General features: G+C 42.3%; 1 protein-coding gene across 1 annotated transcript in view; it reads left to right on the forward strand.

The window, feature by feature from the left end:
- The window catches only part of BANF1 (barrier to autointegration nuclear assembly factor 1), a 37,325-nt gene extending 24,455 nt beyond the window's left edge, over nucleotides 1-12,870 (forward strand). The window contains exon 3 of the mRNA XM_073605178.1: nucleotides 12,382-12,870. Within this exon, the coding sequence (XP_073461279.1) occupies nucleotides 12,382-12,528 (147 nt within the window). The 3' untranslated portion in view covers nucleotides 12,529-12,870. The remainder of the gene's footprint in view (nucleotides 1-12,381) is intronic.
- Nucleotides 12,871-22,570: the final 9,700 nt, after the last annotated feature.

Consider the following 22,570-nt stretch of genomic DNA (forward strand, 5'->3'; position numbering starts at 1 on the left):
GGAGTCTGACATCACGACTCCACCCACCGAGCTCCAGACAACAGACCCACCCACAGAATCTGCAGTTTTTCGGGTCTAATAACAGAGAGAGGGGAGTCATTTGACAGGTAAAGATACATGCAGCAGGCATGTATATCCTTATAGATAAGAAATCATGTTAGAGTGTGCTGATATTGTAAAATAGTTTTTACATACATTTACTTTCTAACTATATACATTTTGGGGGCAAAATATATTTTTTCTCATCAAAAAGTTTTTGTTTAACAGGCATACCATATTTCACATGACTACACTCCTCCCTAATGCATTTCACCCCATTCAGGGCATAAACAATATAACTTTTTTGAAAAGAAAAAAAAGATCTAGTAGCTGTGTGGCTTGTATACACGTTGCTGGAAGGAGAGGGAGTGAGTTATATACCTGGAAGTACTGTACAGAGTGTGTGTGTGTGTGTGTATGTATGTATGTGTATATATATATATATATATATATATATATATATATATATATATATATATTATATTTTATTTTTTTTAATGAAACACAAGTGAAATTTGCCTTTTTCAATAATTTATTCAACAAAAACATTAATACATGCAGTGGTGTAATGTAGGAAAAAATAAGTACACCCTTGACCATAGATGCTGTTATTGCCCCCTTAAGCAGAAATTACTTCTCGTGGGTGCTTTGCATATCCACCCTCCAGTCTCTGACATCAGTGTGGTTAAATTTTTGAACGCTTCTCCATGCAAAATTTCTTAAGTTACTAGATGTTTTTTTGGTTTCCCTGCATGAGCTGCCTTTTCAAATCCGCCCACAACATTTTAATGGGATTCAGATCGGGGCTTTGATTAGGCTCTTCCATAATCCTCTGTTAAGCCCCATACACAGAGGCAGAATGCTCAGACATTTGCCGGTACAAAAAATACCGGCCGACATTCTGCCCATGTGTATGTCGGTCTGCCGCACATGCATGCTGGAAAACCAGCCGCTGACCGACTCCTGATTAGCGCTCTCAGCCAATGGCAGAGAGCGCTGATCAGAGTATTCTGGCAGGGGGGCTGTCCCCCTGTCAGAGCACAACAGCTCAGAGGGGGAGATTACTGAACTAACCTCACATGGTTAGTACAGCGGCTCCTGACCGGAGCTGTCAGGTTTGCCCTGGGTTGCACGAAAAAAATCTGTAGTGTGTTACCAGGCTTTAGTTTTTGAGCCATTCCTTGATTAATTTGCTGCTAGTTTGCTTTGGATGCTTAAAATATCAATTTCTGATTCAGCTTCAACTTTCAGACAGCCTCGTGTTATTATTAAGCACACTTTGAAGTCTAACTGGAACCAAAACTTTTAATTTTGGATAGAGTAATGCTGGCCATACACTATACGAAAAGTTGGCTGAAAAATCGTTCATATAGACACTTCGTTCGTTTTTCGGCAAGTTAATGGGCACAAATCGATAATCGTTTGTGACGTTTTTGTGGGAAAAAAACGAATGGCAAGTTTGGAAAATTTCCTGCCGAACGTACGATAAATTGCAAGATTAATGTGTTTCCCGTCCGAACTGTCTGCACTAGGTATATGTAAAAAACAAACAAAAAAATTATTTATTTATGTCCACTGAACGATTTATCAGTCATTACATGATGGCACGATAATTTACGGTCACGGTCGAACGTTTGTTTTTTCAAAATGGGTTTGGCCGATTTTTCGTATAGTGTATGGCCAGCATTAGAGAGGGTTACAACCTCTGGCAGTTTGTGCCATGTGTGTCCCATTGGGGTGATTTCCCTTCCCTTTCTGTTTTATAGCCACAACAAGAAATCAGAAGAAATAGTGTCCCCATTGGAAGATTTTTCCTTTTATTCCTGTTCTGGGGACAATCCGAAATTTGTGATTTTCTTTCACTTTCTATGATGATGGTCACCAGGACAAATAGAGAGGGGAAATCGCCCTAATGGGGACACAGGCAACAGTAAAAACCTGACACGTATTGTAATCCCTCTTCACTCTATCCAAAGCAAAAAAAAAAGTTTTGCCTTCAGTTCTACTTTTATTATCTTTTATAGTTTGAAACTCTATTTCGATTCATAAGTCCACAGCACAAAATGCCTATATTTCCAAGGGCAAGCCGTATTCTTGTTCAAATGCTCTTTTTGGACAGTAAAGACCTTTCCAGGCGCAGATCACATGCAGATAAATTGATGTCTGTAGAATGTCTGACTGTAGATGCACAAACTTGCATTAACCCCTTAAGGACCAGCCGCCGTCATACTGCAGCAGGCTGGCTGTCCTGGGTGAATCGCCGTAGGTGTACGTCGGCCGCTTTAGGAACGATAAGGGGTGCATGCGATGCCAAAGCCGATGTGCATGACCGCTGGTCACCCACGATCACTCCACAGAGAGCCAGAATGGGGATCTGTCAATGTAAACAGACAGCTTATTGCGATATTTATTTTCTTACTAAGAAATATGTAGAAGAATACATATTGGCCTAAACTGATTTTAAAATATATATATATATAATAATTTTTTTTTTTTTTTTTTTTTTTTTGTTTATAGCGAAAAAAATAAAAACTGCAGGGGTGATCAAATACCACCAAAAGAAAGCTCTATTTGTGGGGGAAAAAAAAAGGACATCAATCTTGTTTGGTTATAACGTCGCACAACCGCGCAGTTGTCAAAGCGACGCAGTGCCATATCGCAAAAAATGGCTTGGTCATTAAGGGGGCAAATCCTTCTGGTCCTTAAGTGGTTAAACTGTCAGCTGTTGGGCTGAATTTTCTGGAACAGCCAGTCCTGGAAAATTAGCAGTTTGAAATCTACACCACTTCTAAATTTTCTTTATGGTGAAATAATAGATTTCAGATAATTTTGGCATTCTTTTTTTCACTTTTGTTAATTTTAGATTTTTAGAGTGAATACAACCATGTCAATTTCACGTGTCATTTGTTCGTGTGTCGCCTTTATATGTAGGCACTGTTTAAAGCAGATCTAATGTTTGTCTGTTCAAGGATGTTGGAAAATGTAAGTTTCCATAGGATGTGGAAATTATGTAAGCAGCTACAGGAGCCAACATTAGAGTAAACTGGAGAAACCTTCATGGACAAAGCAAAGGTTGACTTTAAAACTTTTTTGTTTTATAGGAATATTTGACTAAAGCTGGATACACGCTATACAATTTTCTGTAGATTTTTTTTTTTCCTTCAGGTTTACCAAAACCATATAATATGAGGTCAAACCTTAAAGCCTCGTACACATGATCAGATTGTTAGCAGGGGATTGTCTGTTGACAGACTGTTGGCCTAAAATCTGACCATTAGTACGCTCCTATTGACAATTGTTCTCCAACTTCCTGCCAACAAATGTTGGATGACATGCTAGTAAATTTTTGGCCGCACAACGGTCTGTTGTCAGATTTTCTGATGGTCAGTACACAAGTCCGTCACACTTGTGTACTGATTCCGCATGATTGGAATCAATGCTCACCAAACACGAAATTAGTAGAAGGGGCCCAAAAAGTGGAGCTCGGGAGTGGAATTCCTCGTAGTACGCCCCTACGTTCATGTTTCTTGGCCGACAATTGTTACATAGTTACGTAGTTGGTGAGGTTGAAAAAAGACAAGTCCATCAAGTCCAACCTATTGTGTACCGTTAGTATGCAAGACAAGTTCCTGGCACACGCCCTTTGGACAAAAATCAGACACTCGGTTGGCCAACAATCAGATCGTGTGTAAGAGGCTGGAGATGTTTATCTTGCAGCAGTTGTAAAGCACCTTTTTTTTCTAAAAGAAAAAAGATTTTTATATCTACCTGCTCTATGCAATGGTTTTGCACAGAATGGCCTTGAACCTCTTCTTCTGGGGTCCCCTGTCTTGCTCCCTTACCCTTTTGACATCAGCCTAAGCTGATAGAAAAGACTGGGCTTGGGGGGTCTCTTAGGATCTTTGACGATGAATTACACATAGTGGAAGTCAAGGGGCTAAGACAAGCTCATTGCTGCAATCGGAACTATAAGCTTGTTTTATTTAGTATATACTAGCAGCCTCTAGGCCAGTGGTTCTCAACTCCTGTCCTCAGGACCCACTAACAGGCCAGGTTTGCAAGATAACTGAAATACATCACAGGTGATCTCATTTGCTGCTCAGTGATTGCAGTATTCTAGTCTGCATCTCTCCAAGGTAATACTTAAAATCTGGCCTGTTAGTGGGTCCTGAGGACAGGAGTTGGGAACCACTACTCTAGGCTTTATGCTTGCAGTGATCTTATCACTTTTATGGATGACAAAAGTACAAGATTATTGGAGATTATGTGTGCACTAAAATTAATTTTGTATTTTTGACTGAAAATATAAGTTTGATAAATATTGTGCAACACAAAAATTTGAGAGTTAGGGTTTTAAGTGGTTTCCTAGCTAAACATGCACATTTCTTTTTTTTAAATCAGAAAAAAAGCTTTATTTGAATTTCCGCACAGCCATATACGAGTCATACACAACCATGACATACCAGTGATCATAACAAATATCCAGTGTCCTTTTACAAGATTATCCAAGATGTACAATATCTGAATACCTTTTTTTACATATATATATGTATCTAGTAAGGCAGTGCGGAACAGAACTGAAAACAGTAAAATGAAAAGAGCATCAATGCTGGTGTCAGATGCATATTGGTGTCAGATGCATATTGCAATATAAAATCTATTATTCTTACTCTGGAACATTGCTTGTTTAATTATAGTGCTCAGCACATCCTCTTCAGCAAACTCTCTCCACTCAGTTCATGTTTATCAATTAGTGTGAGATCAGATACTACGGTTTTGTGATTAACATTGCAATAATCTATATTTGACCAATTGATGGGAGGCCAAGCCTGGCACTTCTAGCCAATCTTGCCACATCTGGTAGAATTTACGGGGTACATTTCTGTGTTGGTAAGTCAGTTTTTCGCGTATTAATAATTTATTCACTTGGTCAATCCACTGAAGCCTGGTGGAGACCCTGGAGGTGATCCAGTGTCGAGCTATCAGTCTCCGAGCTACGTAAAGCAGACGGAGTATCGCTGTATGAGTCAAAGAGGTCAAGGACTCGTCATCCAGGGCACCCAGCAGGCACACCACCGGATCTTTCGGAACTGTAAAGTGAAACACTTGAGAGATCCATTCTAAAATTTCCGCCCAATACCGGAAGAGTTTTGGGCATCTCCAGTACATGTGCATGAGGTCCCCATGATCCCTTAGGCACTTGGGACAAAGTGGAGTGTCACGTAAACCCCATTTATGCAGTTTAGCGGGTGTTCTGTATGCTCTATGTAACAAATAGAGGTGAGAGAGTCTCTGTGAGGCCGATATAGATACCTTCAGGGCAGAGGCAAGACACAAATTCCATGTCTCCTCGTCTAATGGTCCTACGTCTTCCTCCCATTTGCTTTTACATGGTAAACCGGTAGGATCCTGCAATGCAGCAAGGATAATACTGTACCCTCTAGAGATCATACCTTTCGTTTCTCTTACCATCAAGATCTCTTGCAAGATGACTTGCTCAACCAGCTGGAGAGATGTATGTCTGGATTGCAGCTGTAGAGCATGTCTTAACTGCAAGTACCTAAAGAAATCGGCACGTGGGATATCAAACTCTGTCTGGATTTCTGTAAAAGACTTGAGGACTTGACCTCTGTAAAGTTGCGATAGAAACTGGATCCCCCTTGTCTCCCATGATCTAAAGCCCTTAAGTTTAAGTAGTTCCCTATAGTTGCCGTTCCTCCAAATAGGAGTACACAATATAAAGCCCCTTATGCCTAATAATCGTTTGAGATAAGTTCATAATCTTTTCAACAAGACTATGATTGGGAGTCCCCTGACTAGATAAGTGTAACCGGCCTCTAAGGTGGTTAATGCAGTGGTAGTACTTGACGATGTGCAAAGAAGTCTACCTATAGGATCCAAGTCATCTGTCAACCCCCACCCTCTTAGCTGTTGTAGCTGGGACGCGAGGAAATAGACTCTAGCATGCGGGACCGCCAATCCACCCTCTTCCTTATTATATTGTAAAGTGGACTGGCTGATTCTAATTGCTTTTTTACGCCACAGTAGTTCTCTGAACTGAGTATCTATCATATCGAACCACCGCCGGGGTATCCATACTGGTGAGTTATGACATATGTATAACAGCTGCGGGGACCACACCATTTTTATGAGGTTTGCCCTCCCAACTACTGATAATGGAAGTTTGCACCATGTATTACATTTTTCTCTAAATTTAATAAGTAGGGGAATAAGATTAAGAGTGATATATTGGGTGACATCTGGGGACACCTGTACACCTAAATAGCGAAAAGAGGACACTATCTGTACCATTGAAGCACAATCCGGCAACAGGGCAGGTAGTGGGTCCAGGGGCATCAACACAGACTTATTCCAGTTGATGGAAAATCCCGACAGTGTGCCAAAACCTTTAATTAGATCCATAGCTGTCTTTAAAGAGTCTTGGGTATTCCCGAGATATAGCAATGTATCATCAGCGTATAGTGATATAACGTCTGTTCTCGTGGCGCGACGGAACCCTATGACTCTGCTATCACCTCTCAGCCTAGCTGCCAAAGGCTCCAGAGCCAAGGCAAACAGCAGGGGTGACAAAGGGCACCCCTGCCTTGTGCCTCGGAACAGAGGAAACGGTTTTGAAAGTTCCCCATTGACTCCGATTCTGGCTGATGGCTGAGTATATAGCAGTTTGACCCATCCAACAAAAGTACCGCTGAATCCCATGTGTTCCAACACCTTCCACAGGTAAGGCCACTCGACACTGTCGAAGGCCTTAGCTGCGTCCAGTGAAAAAATGGCCTGATTACCGGAATTATCAACTGGGATTTGAATGTTTAGAAATAGGCGCCTAATATTTTGGGCTGTGGATCTGGTAGGTATGAATCCTGATTGATCCCTATGTACTAATTTCTGGACTATTTGAGAGAGTCTTGTCGCTAAAACTGGCTAATAATTTGACATCAGTCGTTAGTAGTGAGATGGGCCTATATGAGTCGGGAGACGTGGCATCTTTACCAGGTTTTAATAACACTATTATAATTGCCTCATTCATAGAGCTAGGCAGTACACCCCTCTCTAGTGCATCATTTTATACTTTTAATAACGTAGGTAGTAATGTGTCCGCATACCTTTTGTACACCTCGGATGGTAGGCCATCAGCTCCTGGAGCCTTATTATTATGTGTTTGCTCTAGGGCTAATGCCAATTCCTCTGCCGATATCGGGGCATCCAAGAGGGCCGCATCCGAGGTGGACAATCGAGGCAACCCACACTCATTGTGGGACTGCTGCAGGAAAAATCTTTTGTTTTCTGCCAGCTGTAGTGCCAGCTGGCTGCACATAGCCTGTGCCCCCAGCCACGCTTTTTTTGTATCCTCTGTGGGATTAGAGACATATGCATCTTCTGATTCCTTAAGTACCTTACATACCTCTGTTTCCCAGGCCTTTGTATTAGACTTTATACTGTTAATAGTGGTTATAAACTGACAACGTAAGAATGCTTTCATGGCCTCCCAGACCATATTTATTTGGGTAGAGCCCCTATTATCCTTTAGGAAATATACTAGGCGCTCTCTAATTGGATCAGGGGTGGGAAACGGAGCTAGCCAAAAGGGATTGAGCTTCCAGAGTCTGGATTGAACGGTCACTGGGATCGCTGTTTTCACCCAAAAGGAGGAGTGATCAGAAATGTGTCTGTCACCATATCCGGACTCAACTACCAATGGGAGTATGGCAGCATTACCCAGCCCCATGTCTATTCTGCATAGGCTCCCATGTGCCGTGGAGCAGCAGGAGTACTGTCTAACGTGAGCATTACTCCGACGCCAAACATCAGTCAAGCCCAGTTCTGATATCAGCCCAGCAAAGGGCGTCAGCCCCTTGTTACGAACATTTACAGCTGAAGGTGTAGGTAGTTTATCCCATTTATGGTGCAGGTAATTATTAAAGTCGCCTACTGCTATTAGAGGAACATTGGGATATTGCGCCATAAACTTAGCCAGGTGCCTAAGGATCTCTGCAGAGTATGGGGGTGGTATGTATGTATTAGCTATGATACACACCAGGTTTGATATTGTACATAGTAGGAAAATAAACTTTCCCCCTGGGTCTACAGACCTTTGCGAGCAAAACATGCACATTTCTCTATTGTCCAATGAGGGACACAGGAATTTAGTAATTTTTAGACATTCAGGTTATACTGCCACCCTTAGGAAGTTGGGGCAGATCAGACGATTACAGTCTACTTCCCACTTGAGCTGCAGATCTCAAGGTCAGAAGTCTTTTTATCTGCTCAGCCTTCAACATTAAGTGAACACCCCCTTGTTGGCAAATGAAGGACTATTTGTCTATCCTTTTAGGTCACTTGTAGTTTTACCTCCTTGCTTCCACTCAAGATCTTTGAATCCAGCAATTTTTTTAGCTGCCCTTTCTGGAACTCCATTGTACTTTTTTTTTTTTTTTTTTTTTTTAATTTTTTCTTAAGTTTGTTGGGCACCATACACTCTCTGATTCCTAATCTTATAGCACCATGCCCTTGGAAGTCCTATCCCATTGGATGTTGCACTCCTTCGGGGAGGGAGCCCCCATTGCCATCAAGATTACACCTTTTGTAGTGACTGGCTCTTTTCTGTCTCGTCCCTTTTAGGAATTTACGGATTGTTGGGGATTTCCATTTAACGTGCGCCCTCTTTTCGTGCTGTCCCTCAATTCTTTGAGTTTGGACTGGCACCCAGCTGGCCTTTCTGTTCACCCCACCTCCTCCTTTTAAAGGTTTCAGGGTTACTACCCTTCTGTTTTCCCTACTTTTATGGTTTTATTTTGCCTCTTTCCTTTTGGATTAACTACTGAGAGGTTTCTCGCATCCAGTATGTCTCCTTAAAGTGGAGTTCCACCCACTTTTACAACTCTTCAGCATCTCTCACTAAACAGTGCACTGTAAATGAATAGGATATTTTTAATTTTTTTTTTTTCTCAGCACTTACTGTATATCTGCTCTATTCATTTTTCACTTCCTCCTCCCTGGCCGTAGCCCATCGCATCATTTCCTGTTTGCAATGCCTTCTGGGAAGGGGCGGCAACTTCCTCTGACGCTGCCGTTGCTATGGAAACCTGACCTGAAACTTATTACACTGCTTGTGCTGCAGTAAGCATGTGCAAGATCTGCAAGGATGAGATCCAGGAAGAAATACAGTCTGCCTTCAGATGCCCAGACTTAAGATGGCCACGGCCTGCTGTAAGTTTATAAAATAACAAACTACTGCTATAAACTAACAAAACACACCTTGGTTTACAGACTAACTTTACTAGAATACATTAAGCTTGTGTATTATAGGGGTATTTTTATTTAAAAAGTATAATTTTGGCCGGAACACCACTTTAAGAGATTATTTGTCTATCAGATAATATCTTCTCATGAATCTTGCTCTCCCTGAAGCCGAGGGTTTAGGGAGTTCTGTTTTAAAGCCTAAACTTTTTTTTACCTTAATGCATTTCCTGCATTAAGGTAAAAAATGTTTAGGCAGAAGTATGCCCCTCAACCCCTCCTTTTATACTTACTTAGTACTTTGCATAATACATCTGTAGCAGCTCTTCCTGCTTTCACACGTTTACTGAGGCAGCAGGAGCCATTGGCTCCTGCTGCTGTCAGTTATATCAAGATTAAAAAACACCTGGCAATGACCAGCCCCCCGTTTTACTTACCTGAGCCCTGGAATTTCTCATGGCGGAGACGCGCTCTTCCTCTGCCCGGGGTTCTCGGCTCTTGATTGGATAGATTGATAGCAGCGCAGACATTGACTCCCGCTGCTGTCAATCAAATCCAATGACGCAGGCATCTGGGGGGGTGGGGCCGACTTCTACATTCGGCATCTATGGACACCCAATGATGGAGTTGGGAGCGCACCCACAAGGTAACCCCCCCGGGAGAACGCTTCTCTTAGGGGGTTATACAATGCGGGGAGGAGCCGCCGAGGGACCCCAGAAGTCGAGGATCGGGGCCACTGTGCGAAACTAACTGCACAGTGTAGGTAAGTATGATATGTTATTTTAAAGCAAAATCAAAGCTTTACAATCACTTTAAGCCTCTGGCTATAGTCTGGTTGATCTTTTTTTTTCTGGACCTGCCTTGTTTATCCTATCTTACTTCCCTGAAGTCAATGGTTAGGTGTTCAAGGCTTATGCCCCGTACACACGGTCAAAATTTCCGACAGAAAAAGTCTGATGGGAGCTTTTGATCGGATATTCCGACCGTGTGTATGCCCCATCGGACTTTTTCTGTCGGCATTTCCGACGGGCCTAGAGAACATGTTCTAAATGTTTCCACCGGAAATGCCGACGGAGGTTATCCCGTTGGCAAGTGCGATCATGTGTACACGGCATAAGGCTTTTGCTCTAGTAACTTTCCTTGTTTCGGCTTTGTCTAGCATTCATTCAAGCATTGATACTTTCAGATATTCTTGTAATATGAATTCTACATCTGGGCTGCTTTTGGAAGTCCTGAATGTCCAAGAACTATTTAATTGTTTCCCTCAATTGAAGATAAAGAAAATAAGATGTTTGAGCTTACCGTAAAATCTTTTTTCCCGAAGTCTATTGAGTGTGTTATTGGCCTTATGTACTGCTTGCTCATAAAACTGAGTAAGGAGGAGCTCAGGCGAGTTCGCAAACAGCACATGCAGAGCCCGCCAGGAAGTCGGCACTGGGGAGCGCTAATCACAGGCAGTAATACATTTCCCAATCTATGCAGCCGCTCATCGGGAAAATGTCTCGGTGTTTGTGATTTAGCGCTCCGCAGTGACGACTTCCTGGCGGGCTCTGCACGTGCTGTTTGCGAACACGCCTGAACTCATCCGTAGCCTCCCTGGCGGTTCCCGAGTGTGGCTCGGGGTTAAATTTCAGTCCCATTAGCGGTAACCCCAAGCCACACTCGGGATTACATTGCAGGATCCTGGTGCGGCGTTACCTTGTCTCCAGGATCCTGCGATGTCCCCCGCTGTGTCTGCAGGCTCTGTCCTCCTCCGAAGCCTCTCTGTGCCAGGCTCCGTTCCCTGTGAGTGTTGCGACGTACGGGGGCGGAGCCTGTCAGCGAATTCAAAAAATGTACAAATCATAACACATACAGTACTGTAATCTTACAGATTACAGCACTGCATGAAATTATTTCACATCCCTTTTTGTCCCCGGTGCTTTGGCCCATGCCCTGCATGCAGTTTTATATTATATATACTGTACTTTCTGCCTGGAAACTGGAGATTGTCCATAGCAACCAAAAAGTCAAAAGTGGCTTTAGACCAGCTGGAAAACAGCGATAATAAATTAGAACACTTGCAGAATTGAGCGATAGTGAATTGTGGGGAAATTTATTTTATTATTATTATTATCATTATTATTTTAATTATTTATTTATTATATTATTTATGTTTTTGTGTTTCAAACTTCATCATACCTGGATATCTACTAGACTCTGGTTTGGACAGATTTAAGTGTGTTATTGTTAAGAATTACAGGCCTACAATATAAAACGCCAAATTTCCATGCAAAATAATTGTACTGCTTTCAGCACCTAAAATCCAAAATAATCATACCGCCAGGGAGGTTAAAAAAGAGGCATGATGAAGCTGGAAGTTATATAGAGGATGGCCAACCTCCTGGAAGACAGTATTGTAAGTCCAAGAATTATAAATTCCTTTTAGCATGCAAAAGTGGAAAAAAAAAAGATCTGGCAGCAAAATGGTTGTAGGGAATGTATAGTATTTTCAATGTGTCTAAATAACAACATTAAAACAAATACTGCAATAACTAAATATGTTCACACTGAAAATAAACAATACTTTTGATATAAAGTGGAACTAAATCTTCCAATCCTTTGCAGTAAAGGAAGCTGCCATGTTAACCTTTGTTTGATCTGCAGTTGCCATGGTACTGCACAAGTAATCAGTTATGGCACCAGCCATTTAATGACTTGACAGTTTGGTCTAGAGCACAAGCGCTTGTGACAGTTATCATTCATGGCATGCCTTGAATCTAACTGTTTTTGGAAGCAATTAAAGCTGAACTAAACCCATCGATTTAACGTTTTTCTGAAAAAGTTTTATTCAAGGCTTGCTACGAATGATAACTGTTATGGCTCCTTTTTCTCCCAACCAAACTGTCAAACCATCAAATGGCTGGTGTATTAACCGATCTCATGTGAAGCACCATGGGAACTGCAGATCAAACAGAGTCCAAGATGGCTTCCTTGGCTGTAAAGTATAGGAGGGTTTCGTTTCGCTTTAAATTGATTGGGTTTAGTTTTGCTTTAAGAAGCCTGTTTACCCTTTACTAATACATTATATTTCACTGTTTTTAGGCTTATGTTCTATTAGGTCAGTTCCTTGTGCTGAAGAAGGATGAAGAACTTTTTAAGGATTGGCTAAAAGATACATGTGGAGCAAATGCAAAACAAGGAAGAGATTGCTTTGGCTGCCTTAAAGAATGGTGTGATGCCTTCTTGTAAACCCGTGTTTGCCTTGATGTCCTCTCTAACCCAGCTATTGAAGTTTATCATTCATATATATATATATATATATGTTGCCCACCAGTCCTGAAAGTTACAAATATGGGTGTTTTATCTGGACAATTTGACAATTTGGATTGCTACTTCTCAAATTGCATTCAATTTGAAATGACTTGTTCACTTTTCTTCCTGCATCAGTAATTTGGCCCACACACTTGTTATAGATGAATGTTTTAACCAATATTAATATGCTATTGTAAATCATTTTAGATATTCTTAATTCAAAGTTACAGCATGAAAACACCTTTTAAGAAGAATAAAATGTTGTATTTTAAAATTTAACTGACAGTTTTTCTGTTTTTTTTTTTTTTGTTTAGTTTTTTGTTGCCTTGTGTTATAAATAGATTGCTCTGGGATTATTTGTTCACTCTTAATCACACCTGGGATTGAAAGGTGTCTGAAGAAAAGTTTTTGTTCAATCTGGTTGCTATCAGTAGAAGGTGTTTTTCTCATAAATCGGGTGTATTGTTAATGTGAGCAGCGATTGTTGGACAGTGTAGTATGTAAATTACTTGTAGATAGGTGTTCTTGTGATTTGCAACTTGAAAATCCAGCTGTAATTTTTTATTTTTTTTTCCCCATCATCCACCTTTCAGAAATTTCTCTATAGTGTTTAGAACCTTAAAGAGGTGTAAACCTTTCACCCTGACTGATGGGACTTCATAAACACAGATCAGGACTTTCAAGGAACAGATCTAAAGCAGCAGGGCACAGCAGTGAGCGTAATTAACGTACTACATTCTACCTCTAGTCCAACCATTTCCACTTGCGGGATTGCTACTATTTGCCCTCAAGTACCCCTTTAGACCTTTTGAAAGCTGTTGTAGTGGGGTACTCCATGCTCATTATGTGCATGGCATTACGACAGCCCATTTACTATGTATAGGCTGCCAACACAGCAAAAAATCAAAATCTGGACCTGCACCATTTTACCACAATATAGTGCAACCCATGGCATGTGTGTTAAGGTGCGCTACAACGCAAGTCCATTGGAGCCTTCTGTACTGTGTTGGGGTACCATTGCAAAAATTTTGTGGTTTGGCTTGTGGTAAATGCATAGGTCTAAAGTGGCTCTCAAGCCTCATATATCATCTTGAGGGAGGTTATATTTTAACTTTCTGTTGCTCCAATCTCTAAAATGTGAAAACTGCTTTTAGCTAGCGCAAGCCATTTTTTTCTTTGTTGCAAAGAAAATGTTTCTATTTTATTAGGACCATTATTCGAATTTATGCATCACCACAGTGGTGGTTTTGCAAACATAAAGTTTTTAAATTGGCTGCTGAATTTGTAAGCATGGTATTCTACTGCATTTAATATATAGTGATTTCATGTCACCAAAAAAGTTTTATGAAGTTTGGTTTCAACTATTATCAGTTTGCTTGGCTTTGTTTGGGAAGGGTGAATTCTTCTAATATCTATTTGATTAAACATTTACCAAAAAACGTCTGTTTCTAATATTGCATATTTTTTTTATAAACTGAATTACACACAATTATTAATTGGACTAATTGTAAACTCATAGCTGAAATGCCTTTGTGTGAACTGTTCCTGACAAAGTTATTTGTCCAGTCCCTCCTTTCTGATTCACACAACTCTGCCACACTCACAGCCAAGACTCTACCACATCCTGGGTCACCTCCTCGCTCACTACACAGGAGTATGATTTTCATTTGTTGTCCAGATTGGTGCAGAGGAACACTGAAATCAATAAATGTGTCACTTATCTGGCTCTGTGGTTTGGTAGAGGTAATCTGGCTGAGCAGAAGTGCAAATCCTTTAGCAGGTAAGATAGTGTACATATACATTTTTTGTGTATCTGTTTGCCTGGAATTCTACCTTTTTAATAGGTTAAGTATTTAACTGATATCTGAAGTTTTGTTTTATATGATTAGTCCTTGGCAGTAACTGTGCAAACGTACGCTTTTGCTGCCAAACAATTTTTCACACACTTAAAATATTTTTTATATGAAAGTGTACTTCACCACTTGCCAACCCGCCCATAGTAAAAATGTCATTACTGTATACAATAAGATTCAGCAGGGAGGACGACAGGAGTCGGAAGGGCAGTTTACTGGGGTCAGGAGGGCAGAGGATGGAAGGTCAACAGAGCAGTGTATGAGGTGGAGGACAGAAATAAGTAGGGCAGTGTAGAGGATGGTCAGTAGGGCAGAGATTTCACCCATATGCAGAGAAGTGGCTGTCGCCCACATCATCTGGCATATTCCTGCCCACACTCCTCTCTCATCCATCTCCTATAATGTCACATACAAGTGCCTGGCATGGGCGGGAGTGAAGGGCCAGCAATGATCAATGTAGTACAGTTTTGCATGTTGCTTCCTTGCCAGTGGGGGAGGAGCACTCCACACAAAGACCTTGATCACTGAACATGAACAGTATGCTGCTTACCAGGTGCTTGGATTTGACACATTGTAGATCAGATTGCAAGGGGGCTGGGGAAGACTGAACTGTCATGGTACATACTGGAACAAATGACAAAATTAGAGCCTCTTTAAAATCATTTCAGGGAATTGTATAGCAAGCTAAAGAAAAGGACTCACAAAATTGTATTCTTGGAAATTCTTCTGTGTCAAGAGCCACTTGATGCAGCAGGCGCATAGGGATCTAATAAGTGTCTGAGAAACTGGTGTGTAAGAAGGAAGGTTTCAGTTTCCTGAAGTACTAGTCTGACTTTATAACAGGGGTCAATGTACCTGTATAATGTGAGTGTGTACCTGTGTTTTGTAAGTACATGAGTGCTGCGAGTGCACGTGGGCTGTATTGAGTATTAGTGTCAGGTAGTACCTGAGTGTTGGGAGTACCAGTGTTGTCTGAGTAGTGTGTGTGTGTGTGTGTGTGTGTGTACCTGTGTATTGTGAGTGCACGTGGGCAGCGAGTACCTATGTCTTGTTGAGTATTTAGTGTGAGGAAGCTAGTTGTTAGGTAATTTGGACAGGGTATAATCCCCAATCCTCATTAAATTAATAGGTACGATGCCTGGCAGGTGTGGAGATGCGACTCGGTGTACTTTCTTGTGGCATGTATACAATCCTTGATCATCTGATTGAGGGCGAATACTGCTGTGCGACATGTAAGCTCATTGTTTCCCTGGAAGCCTAGGTTCTGAATCTAGGGAAGCAACTGTCAGCACTGAGAAGACCCTCCATACTAAAGGAGAGCTGGGAACGTACCCAGCAGGGGCCAGCACAGAGGCGGGTGGAGACAGAGGTACAGGCACTAGAAACGAGTAGATAGGTAACAGTCAGGAAGGATAGAGGGGGAAGTGCCAGAGAGGCCGATCCTGGAGCATCCCAATAAGTACGCTCCATTCAGTGACATTGGTGAAACCAGTCAGGGACCAGAACTGCTAGAGCTGAGGGGCTTCCCTAGCTGCCAGGGGAAGAACTCCAGTGAGAGTGGGGGGGGGGGGAGCGAAGGGAAAGGAAAGACAGATTGTAGTGGTAGAGGACTCAATTCTTAGGACAGATAGGGCAATCTGTCACAAAGACCTGAAGCGCTGAACTGTCTGCTGGGCGCTCGGGTTCGACACATCACGGATCTGGTGGACAGATTACTGGGAGGGGCTGGGGAAGAACTGGCTGTCGTGGTGCACATTGGCACCAATGACAGAGGCAGATGGAGTGTCCTGAACATCGATTTTAGGGACTTAGGAGCTAGATTGAGTAAAGGGACCTCCAAGGTAGTATTCTCAGGAATACTTGATGAGAGATGACATCACTAAGGGAGCTAGGAAGGAGGTGGAATTCTTATGGGTAGAACTACAAAGGGATGAAACTAAGGGGAAAATAATACTGGGAGCATGCTATAGGCCCCCTAACCTGAGGGAGGAGGGGGAGACGCACCTTCTATAACAATTTGGATTGGCAGCAAGGATGGGAAGTGTCATCATAATGGGGGATTTAAATTATCCAGACATAGATTGGGCGGAAGGAACCGTGCATTCGTCTAAGGCTCATAAGTTCCTAAATGTCTTGCAGGACAATTTCATGGGTCAGATGGTAGATGCACCAACTAGAAACAAAGCGTTACTAGAGCTACTGATTACCAACAATACAGGCCTGATCACGGATGTGGAAATAAGGGGCAATTTAGGAAACAGCGATCACAGGTCAATTAGCTTCAGTATAAATCACACAAATAGGAAACAAGGGGAATACAAAGCCAACTTCCCTAAACTACGAACCTTGCTAGAAGATATAAATTGGGATAGAATCTTAGGAACAAAGAACACAGAGGAGAGATGGGTTTGCTTTAAGAGCATATTAAAAAAGGGCATGAGTTGGTGCATCCCATTGGGAAATAAATGTAAAAGGGTGAACAAAATTCCTGGATGGCTTAACTCCAATGTAAAAATGCATATAAAAGCAAAAGAGAAGGCCTTCAAAAATTACAAGGCTGAGGAATCATCAGCATTCAGACTTTACAAAGCATGCAACAAGAAATGTAAGGGTGCAATTAGGGTGGCTAAGATAGAACACAAAAGACACATAGTGGAGGAGAGCAACAAAAATCCCAATATACACAGTAAAAAGGGAGCACAGACCATATTGGCCCCATAAAGAATGAGGAAGGAAATCTGGTTACAAAGGATGGGGAGATGGCGAAGGTATTTGAATTTATTCTTCTCAGTATTTGGGGGGCTTCAGTAACCAAAACTGCAGTGTTTATCCTCATGACACCTCACAGGAAACACCCTGATGGCTAATAGAGGACAGAATTCGAACTTAGTCAAGTAATTGCCAGACCATTGTTCCTAATTTTTACTGACAGTCTACTAACTGGAATGGTACCAGCTGATTGGAGAAAAGCCAATGTAGTACCAATATTTAAAAAAGGGCCAAAATACATCCCTGGGAATTACAGACCAGTTAGCCTAAGATCAATAAAATAAATGGCAATTTAGGCCTGAAAAAAAGACTAATGTCCTGGTTGAGACAGAAGGCTGAACCCACCTTAGGCAAAAAAAAAAAAAAAAAAGGGGGGGATGAAGAACCACCTTGTCATGGTAACATACATGTGGTTGTACCATCGAACTAAAAGAGTAAGTCAAATAGACTCAAAGATGAAGCTCACCACATCCCAGAAACAATCAACGAGAAAAATGTTATATTTGGACCCCGAAAGGGTGGCGACCCCAGAGATTTTGTGGGTGGGAGGGAGGCAAAGAGTAAAGGAAAGTAAAAAGGTGGAGGATATCAGAGTGTATAAAAATTATAATACTTTATTCAAAATTACACATGATATAGAAATTTAAAAACAATAAAGTGTACAGGTACTGAAAAATGAATCCCTGAAGAAGGAATTCACATTTCATATATTCCGAAACATGTTGGATCTTTCCATATGTATCATACACGTATGAGTTCTTCATTAGTAGAACCTGTATGTTTAGGATCATTTTGCAGTACCTGTACACTTTATTGTTTTTAAATTTCTATATCAGGTATAATTTTGAATAAAGTATTATAATTTTTATACACTCTGATATCCTCCACCATTTTTTTACTTTCCTTTACTCTTTGCCTCCCTCCCACCCACAAAATACCTGGGGTCGCCACCCTTTCGGGGTCCAAATATATAATTTTTCACCTTGTCACGGTAGCGTATCAGAAACTGCTCCTTGAGATACAGAGCCGCCAATTCCAATACCCTTCACACTAAAGCAATGGCAGCCAGGAATACTCTCCCGTGTCAAAAGTACTAAGAGAAGGTCCCAAATGGGGGTCTCTGTAAAACCGAAAGCATCAAATTGAGATCCCACGGGGTAAAAGGCAGCCTGACCGGAAGAACAATACACATGACACTTTGTCCAAAAGAAATTTCCTAGCCTCACACCAGGCCACATTGGATTTCCAGGTCCTGTGGTAAATCTTCCTTGCCTTCCTACCTATCAAAAGCGTGGTAATAACTCTATAAGACACCCAATAGCCATGCTATTAAAGAAGGATGGAAGATAGTACCGTGAAAGGAGGTCAAGGTGAGCCCGAAGAGTCCAAGGCTTGTAACATGACATGTTTGCGATGTCTGAACACCATGCTCCCCTTGGCCAAGCTGGTGCAAAATTTCCGCCATGGATCAAAATCACCGCCATTCCTTCCACCTGAAGCCTGCGGAGTAGACAGGGAAGAAGGTGTAACCGAGGGAAGGCACAAATCAAAGAGAACAGTTCCCATGGTGTCATTAGGCACACAGGACGTTTGAAAACCTCTTCTGAACACTGAAACTTGACAGCTAGTAACCGATGATTAAAAACGTCGGTTTTGCCACTTTTGCTTGCTGTGTTTACGCGCTTTTTGCAGCTTTTATGAGCGTTTGCGTTTTTGACAAATAACAGAATTTGCTGCTCAGTAGACCCTTTTTATCCTGCATGGTAGGTAAATGCCTACCATGCAGGATAAAATGTCTCTCCCTCTCCCCCTTTCCACTCACAGGATTTAAACCACGGACAGAGCAGGAAAATTAAGCTATGCCCAAAAGAATATGAGATCCACCTCCTCCTGGGCTGATTGACTTGTGGTGCCCCCTGAAGATTTATATATGCCACTGCCGTGGCATTGTCCAACTGAATTTATACTGAGAGACCCTGCAGCTCTTCTGATCAATGCAAAAGCACCAGCTCTATTGCCCGCAGTTCCAGAATATTAATAGGTAGTGACCTCTGCCTCAGAGACCAAGCTACCTGCACCAAAATGGGTACCAGAACTCCACCCCAACCCATCAAGATGGTGTCTGTCATCAGCACCTTCTAAGAAAGGGGGAGAAAAAACTTCCCTGCCCCCAAACTTTGAGGAGACATCCACCAATCCAGAGACCGTAGAGTTTTGGGATGTATGGACATGGAGCTCAACAACTGTGTCCTCCTGTCGCGTGCCATCAGAACGTTCCACTGCAGAGGTCTGGAATGGAACTGAGCAAAAGAGGCTCCCTCAACATATCAAGTCATCCCTTGATCTGTACCACCCTCATCCTAATCTCCCAGTGCATGTTCCACATTTTTTATGAACTAGATTCATCTCTACTGGCCACAATTACAGGTAACCCTAAATTTCCACTTGGTATTCAGGACAGATTTTTTTTTTTCATCTTAATACAGGCAGATTCCACTTGAAACACAGACAATGGTAGATTTGACAGCTGATGATAGACCCCCTTGACCCTTAAACAAGTTATTCTATTGCAAGATTTTCTCACACATTCCTTTAGGGGATTACAATCCTTGACACCACTGACCACCTTTTAGGATTTATTTTTTTATTTCTCCTTTTCAAAGCAGTATGGTTTCTCCAGACCCTATCAATGTTAATCTACTCTTCCAGATTTCTTACTATCTTACCTGTTGTGATGCAACAAGATATGGAAATCAACTTTACAGAAGAACAAAAGGAAAAAAGTCTTTAGCTTAACCCACTGACTGCATATACCTCATCCAAGTCGAATTGACTACTATTCAAAATGTAATCAGTGATGTGTAGATTTGGGACTAATTTCTTAGGCTACTCACCCAGAGCAAAGAGTTGGTGACGGCCTGAGAAGAGCTATTGAAGAGAATGAAAGATCCAAAATCCTCTTTTCGGTTGCCTAAATATGTCTGCTCCTCCTTGGGAGCAGCAAAGTTAATTTTTCACTCAAATTTGCCCACTGGGTGTTGGAGTGCAGGAATTATTGCAAATTTGGGCAGAGGAGGCTCAGTATTAGTGGGGCCTGTGCAATAAGGAATTCATTGGAATTTTCTTTCCACTCCTCCAACTCATATTCCCCTAACCTCTTTTACCCTTATCATGTTCCCCCTCTTTGCCTATGATCTCTTCTTCCTGTCCTTCAAATTTCAAATTTTTATTCTCTATTTACTTTACTCTGTTTTGCACTTTTAAACATAATGGAATATGGTGAAACCCATCAAAGTAGAATTCTTGCATAACACTATGTTTAAAAATGTCACCTACCTCCACCTGCTACCTATGCTATCTAATCTGTGTAAAAAAAATGTGTATACGTACCCATTTTTTTAGCCCATTTTGGTCTGGTCATGTGATCCCACAGCTCCAGCTCCCCTCTGTCAGAGAAGGGTGGCTGCAGGGGAGAAGAGGGAGTGCTGACAACAGTTGGAACATGGGAACCTATGGGTGCCATCACTGCTCCCAGAATTCTCAGCCTCTGTCAAACATTCCCTCCTTTCCCCTGCACCCACCACTCACTGACACAGAAGATCACGTGAACGGAGCAAACTAAAAATATGTAAATATACACATTATTTTACACAGGTGAGGCAGCATATGTAGCAGGAGGGGACATTTTTAAACATAGTGTTATGCAGAATGTCCACTTTAAGTCCTCCTCAACCTCCCTTTAAGTTTATTCAATTTTATCTAAGACAGTGGTTCTCAACCTGGGGGTTGATTGCCGATTCTCCAGGTCACGAATGCTGGCCGAGACGGACCCCAAGTTACTGCCGGAGTCTATCCGTCTCGGCCAACGAGATGTCACTTCCTGAAGAGGAGAGACTGCACGGAAGTGATGTTCCGTCGCCGCCATCTTGGTACTCTGGTCCGCAGTAAGGCTTAGATTTAGAAGTTGGCAAGCGGACATCTTTTTACACCCACCGAAGTCCGCTTGCTGCGGACGAGTGTATCAAGAGGGAGGCGATGAAACATCACTTGCTGAAGAAGAAGAACACCTGTGACTTCTGGTAAGTCAGACACACAGTAAATGCTGACATGACATTTTTTTTTTTATTATGGTACATATCATTTATATATATATATATATATATATATATATATATATAAATAAAAGTCCCAGTTGGTTCCTCAAAAGTGGTTATTCCGTGCCAGTGCTAGATACATGTTTGGGTGCTATACACTTTGTATATCTAGCACTGGCACGGAATAACCACTTTTGAGGAACCAACAGGGACGTTTATATATAAATCGGTGGGGGTGCAAATAAACTGAAAAAATCAGAAAAAAAGCCCCTATTAAAACGCCGCCACTGTGCCATCAAATGCAGCTACTGTGCCCATCAATTGTCGCCACTGTGCCAGCAAACACCACCACTATGCCATCAAACGCAGCCACTGTGCCCTTTAATTGTTGCCACTGTGCCAAACGCAGCCACTGTGCCAGCAAACGTCGCCACTGTGCCCATCAATTGTCGCCACTGTGCCCATCAAATGCAGCCACTGTGCCAGTAAATGCCGCAACTGTGCCATCAAACGCAGGAACCGTGCCCTTTAATTGTTGCCACTGTGCCAAAAGCAGCCACTGTGACCATCAATTGTCGCCACTGTGCCAGCAAACGTAGCCACTGTGCCCATAAATTGTCGCCATTGCCAGCAACGCGGCCACTGTGCCATCAAATGCAGCCACTGTGCCCATCAATTGTCACCACTGTGCCAGCAAGCGCAGGAACTGTGCCCTTTAATTGTTGCCACTGTGCCCATCAATTGTCGCCACTGTGCCAGCAAACGTCGCCACTGTGCAGCCACTGTGCCCATCAATTGTCGCCACTGTGCCATCAAACACAACCACTGTGCCCAACAATTGTCGCCACTGTGCCAGCAAACGCCGCCACTGTGCCATCAAATGCAGCCACTGTGCCCATCAATTGTCGCCACTGTGCCAGCAAACACCGCAACTGTGCCATCAATTGCAGGAACTGTGCCCTTTAATTGTTGCCACTGTGACCATCAATTGTCGCCACTGTGCCCATCAATTGTCGCCACTGTGCCATCAAACACAGCCACTGTGCCCATCAATTGTCGCCACTACCAGCAACGCTGTCACTGTGCCATCAAATGCAGCCACTGTGCCCATCAATTGCCGCAACTGTGCCAGCAAACGCCGCCACTGTGCCAACAAATGCAGCCACTGTGCCCATCGATTGTTGCCACTGTGCCAGCAAACGCTGCCACTGTGCCATCAAATGCAGGAACTGTGCCCTTTAATTGTTGCCACTGTGCCAAACG

Source organism: Aquarana catesbeiana, linkage group LG11, assembly GCF_042186555.1.
Source record: "Aquarana catesbeiana isolate 2022-GZ linkage group LG11, ASM4218655v1, whole genome shotgun sequence".
In the NCBI taxonomy this organism is placed as follows: domain Eukaryota; kingdom Metazoa; phylum Chordata; class Amphibia; order Anura; family Ranidae; genus Aquarana; species Aquarana catesbeiana.